The sequence below is a fragment of the Mytilus galloprovincialis genome, chromosome 4 (assembly GCF_965363235.1).
Source record: "Mytilus galloprovincialis chromosome 4, xbMytGall1.hap1.1, whole genome shotgun sequence".
Taxonomy (NCBI): Eukaryota; Metazoa; Mollusca; class Bivalvia; order Mytilida; family Mytilidae; genus Mytilus; species Mytilus galloprovincialis.
In genome coordinates, this window is record NC_134841.1 from 99,672,395 (window position 1) to 99,677,490 (window position 5,096).

General features: G+C 34.9%; 1 protein-coding gene across 2 annotated transcripts; it reads right to left on the reverse strand.

Annotated features, from left to right (window-relative positions):
• Positions 1-753: 753 nt before the first annotated feature.
• Positions 754-4,494, reverse strand: LOC143073593 (uncharacterized). Of its 2 annotated transcripts, none has more exons than XM_076249248.1 (2): positions 4,143-4,494; positions 754-3,323 (listed from the first exon to the last, which is right to left on the reverse strand). In XM_076249248.1, the coding sequence occupies exons 1-2, from the start codon at positions 4,369-4,371 to the stop codon at positions 1,777-1,779; spliced, it is 1,776 nt and encodes a 591-aa protein (XP_076105363.1). In that variant the 5' UTR covers positions 4,372-4,494; the 3' UTR covers positions 754-1,776. The 2 variants fall into 2 exon arrangements, with proteins under 2 accessions (XP_076105363.1, XP_076105364.1); XM_076249249.1 differs by lacking the exon at positions 4,143-4,494 and adding an exon at positions 3,473-3,948.
• Positions 4,495-5,096: the final 602 nt, after the last annotated feature.

The following is a 5,096-nucleotide window of genomic DNA, read 5'->3' on the forward strand; positions in this document are numbered from 1 at the left end:
TACATAAAATAGGTTGTTCAGAGCAGAGATCTGTGTGTTTAGATGTTTCCAGGGTATACTTAAGTTATCAGTGTTTTTTTTCAATAGTCTCTTGATAGTGGTCTTCACGTTTCTAATGTAGCAATCTATGCAACAAATAAAGGCAAGACGTGTAAACCATGATGGCATCAACCTGAATATTTCTTTCCACCTATATTTACAACGAACATGAATTATTTGCCATTGAATGCAAGCAAATAACAGCAAACAAAGCTATCCATGCAATCCATTTAAACTCTTGGTACCTTGATACATTTAGAGCTTGTTTATTACCATACACTGTTCATGATTAACCTTCATTCGAAATTCATTCACACTGACATCGTGAATGGTTTCGTCAGTTTTTTTGTTCATTGTATCCTGCATAGAAATGTTATTTTTTTTTTACAAAACTACCATCTTCTTTCGTCTGGTCAATTTTCGAATTACAACACCAGTATCATAATAATGTCAATTGTATTCTATATAGACTGAGATAGTTCTTCGGTGTTGCTAATAACTACTTTGATGTGTGTGTGTGTGTGTGTTTGTGTGTAGACTGGTATGTTTCGTGGTGATTCTCTTTGTATGCAACATTTATCTAAGTAAATGTTTTCTTGCATCCATAACTTCTGGTGTTCTCTTACTCACAGTATTTTTAAGGATTGTTTAGTTGTAGATATCTGTTGTCTGAGAGTTTTGCAAATGAGATATCGTGTAAAGTAAACAAACAAATTTTATTTTTAATACAATTTTTTATTTCGCTCTAGATTTGCCATTCAGTGACATTATGCCATACTCTTAAATTCTTTGCCAGCAAGAGGTAATAACAAGATGAAATGACAACATCATGAAAAATAGATTTGAAAATATAGAATATAACATTTCAGCAATTCAACAACAATTTCAACAAACTTTCATACAACAAAAACAAAAACTTAACACAACATCAAAATAATAAAAAAAAAACTTCCTCTTTCTTCTTTCGCCATTTCATTAAATGAGATATGAGGTAAAAGGCAAGTAAATTAATAGGCATTTAGAGTAATCTCCCTTTGACTGGCCTATTAGTGAACAGTTTGGTAAACAAAGGCACAACTGTAAGTGTTCAGGGGAAAATTCAGCATAGGAAAAAAGGGAATCAGATCTAAGGTATAAAAAATAGCACTATTAATCTCAAAAGAAAAGAATTAAAGCATGAAATGAAGAAAAGTGCAAAAGTATTAACTTGTTAGTACTAGTAGAGCACCGGTGAGAATTACTTGGGATTTCATGGCCCTACTTACTAACAAAAATAAAAACAATTGCTGCCAAAATTTACATAAAATTAATAAAATTTGAATTATTGAAAGTTCTACATTTAGTAATATACCACATCGCTGGATGTCAAAAAAATAAATCCTCTTCAGTTGTTTGATTACAATTCAAGGTCTGAACTCAGACGTTTTTTTTTTTCACAGGGATAACACGTTAAAGCTAATTTTACATCAATTAAAGCCTTATATGATAAGTACACACAAATTGAAATTCAACAACAGCTTTGAAAGAGATATAAACAATTTGAGAATTTACTTTCTCTTCACCTCTAAAAGTTAGAAGTTGACCCCAGCGATGTGTCTAATAATTTAAGCACTACTTGTATTTGTATACATATATAATCTACCAGTTTCCCTGATATATTTCTGGTAACAAATTTATAATAATAATATTTGAGCATGAAAAATGTAAAACACGACAATGAAAAAATGTTTAAAATGTTTACAAATTTGACATTGTTGTAGTTACTATGGTTGGTAAGTTTATTGCACCAGGCCCGCTGGTGCATGCTGGTAGAAAGTCTGAAATAGCACCAGTTGTTGACGGCAAGGACACGCTTGATGATAATGTTTTAGCTTCTTTTTTCATTTTTTGTTTTAAATGTACTTTAGCATGTCTTTTCTTTTCGTCACTTCTTGCGAATTTCTTTCCACAAACATCACATGAGAAGGGCTTTTCGCCAGTATGCGTACGCACGTGCGTCGTTAAATGATCACTTCTGCTGAATGAGCGCATGCAGATTCGGCAGTGAAACGGTTTCTGACCTGTGTGGATTCTGATATGTCGTGTAAGTTCATCACTTCGAGAAAAACGACGGTCACAACCTTCAACTGGACATGCGTATGGCCTTTCATGTGGCGGTGTTTTGCTTGGTCTGTTTGGGTACTTTCTCGGTTTAACCGGTAAAAGCTTAAGAGTGCCTTGTTGATAAGGTGTATTTAACACTGACGGTAATGTTTGTTTTTGTACAATGCTCGATGAAGTGCCAGGTAAACTGTATTCTTGTGACGTAGTTGGTATAAAGTACTCTGGAGACATACCAGGCTCTGTTTTGATAAGAGGGAATTGTCCCTGATGTTGAAAATTAGCTTCCGAAACTTGTGGATTATTCACTTGTAATGCAGTGAAGTTCGGTAACTGAGTTTGTTCTTGGTCTACTGTCCATTTAAAGTCACTTGTTAAACTTATATCCTTTGTATTGTACTCATCAGAGAAATGTAACACAGTTTGGGGTACGCTCTGTGGTACTGATACGGACATCGTGGCGGTTGGAAAACTCATCGCCATTGAATGTGCACTATGTTGTTGTTGTGAACATGAACTCAATATTTGAGGTTGTTGCTTTATCTGCATTTCGTATGATGGTGGGCGTGAGTAAGGTGGTGGTGGGCTCGTATACTGATTCAATGATTCTTGCAACATTTGCATTTGTTCGCAAACTGGTATGTTAGGTTCCGGAGAACATGGAGTAGACTGTGTTGAACTAACAGGGGATGCAAATCCGGCAGAAAAAGTGTCGCTAGCTTCTCGAATTCCCATGTCCGGTGGTGGTGATCCAGTTAAGGAGTGTTGTGAAGAAGTCGATGGAGCAGGACTAAAGCGAGGCTGCTGCTGTTGCTGTTGTTGTTGTTGTTGTTGAAGATATTGCGACAATTCAGCAATATCGGGATACTCCTGTTGTTGTTGAATTTGTGGCACATGTGATGAAAGTTGTGCTTGCTGGGCAGCTTGTGTCAAAATGCTTAAAAGAGGTGACAGTGGAGCAAAGACTTGCTGTGAACTTGATGGTGGAAGAAGATGATCTGAGCTTGTAGATACGGGCGCTACCGATGATGCAACAAGAGTTCCTTTGTATTGGATTCTATGAGTAAATTGTGATTGTTGCTGTTGTTCGTCTTGTTGTTGATGTTGTGGATGAAGTTGTTCTAATCCAGATTCTTGTCTATTAGCTCCCTCTGGCTTGTCTGGGAAAGCAGCCTTTAAGTTTGCTGTAAATATAAAGAAAAATAACATTTAAAATACTACTATTTAATAAAAAAAAAACTAAAAGTTCTTCCCTAGTTATTTTTAGTTTATACACCCCCTTCACAGTGTCAGTTTGTGGGACAATACTCAATTACTATGAAGAAATGCTTACGTTTAACTGTAAAATTTATTACGAATTCAAATGTAGCATCTCTTGCAGACATTTCTCGTTTCAAGTTAAACTGAGAATATTTTTTCTTATAACTAATGAGTGTTCATGTGCTGGCATTACTTCAGAAGATGCATATTTGCGTCATTACAAGTTCTATGACGCAAACGGTATCTAATTCTAAAAATAGCTGTTGCAGTATTCATTAGCTCCGCCTCTTATGGTATATTTCATGTGGGCGATTTCGATAGTGGGTGTCTAAACATAAACAGAACTCCATGTGTTTCTTACTATAATTTGTAAAATCACATGTTTTTACAAATCAAACTAATTTTCAATACCCGAAATGTACAAACATGACCAAAAATATGCTTACAATAAAAATAATTTAGTGCGACTGTTGTCTGCGCATATTCAACCCTATGACGCACGAAGGTTTACTTCATAATCGACATTCTTTTCCAACATTCCAAGTCATATATGACAATTTAGCACAAAATCTAGATATTCAACCAAATTTACAAATATGTTCAATTGACATCACAATATTCAATATAGTTAAGAGATGTTTACATCACAAGTAAAGTTTAAGCTACCGCATATGTAGTATAAATATGCAGGCAAAAAACAAAGTTCAACAGCCTGAAACTATGAATGAAATAAAATGACCTACCAGTTGCAGTAATGGGAACAGATTCCCAAGGCTCTCCACAATTAAAAAATGTAACATCCTGAGTGTTGCTTGTAACTGGTGTGTTTAAATTATCATCCACAGACATAGAAGGCAAACGGCCTCCTCCAACTCCTTGTGTGTTATCAATATCAAAACACAACTGAGCTATAGTGTTCACTTGGTCTGCCAAAGCGACCTGGGATAACGTATCAAGTCCGTCCATAATCATGTTTATAAACAAAGTGATGATTCACAAGTATTATATAATATTGTCCAACTGTAAAAATTCATAAGTCGAGATTAAATGACTACATTCGATGATCAACTCGGCTCTATGAATGAACAAATTCAGTTGTACAAGGATTTATGAATGAAAATACAATTTACACCACTTGCCAAATAAGGAAACCTCATTAATATGCCAACCAATCATATTGCTTTGCGGTTAGGTTGCCTAGCAGTGTCTCTTGGTAACGATTGGCGTCACATTGACGTCAAGCATAAATAATAGATAATCACTACTACTACTATTTACTATAAAATATATAGGTCAGTCAGAATTATAACCTTTTAGAATATTTTTCAATAAAAATAAAACTCAAACTGTAATCTATAGACATTCATTTATGTATAATCCAAATTTTAGCGAGAGACATACGTTATTTTTCAAGAAAATCCACGTAGTAAGTTTTTACACATGAGTAAATTATTCTCGTAAATCTGACCTTTGATCTTCCGATTGCCATATTTCCTTATATGGGAGACAAGGTCGAATTCCAAAATGTGACGTCAAACTCGGAAAGGAAACAAAATGTCCATATAAGGAATATTGCTTCGGGTAAATTCGTTTATTCTCGTAAAACCGGATTAGTAGTGGCCAATTATAGAAGTTTCCGTCAGGCGGAGTTTTACGAAATTTAACGAGATATTGAAAATAACTCTGTGACGTCAGAA

Bases quoted from the DNA above. Each gene is read 5' to 3' on its own strand.
- LOC143073593 (XM_076249248.1), bottom strand. From the start codon at position 4,371: ATGATTATGGACGGACTTGATACGTTATCCCAGGTCGCTTTGGCAGAC. The intron at 3,324-4,142 runs GTAGGTCATTTT...TTATATTTACAG, and splicing joins TGTTCCCATTACTGCAACTG to CAAACTTAAAGGCTGCTTTC.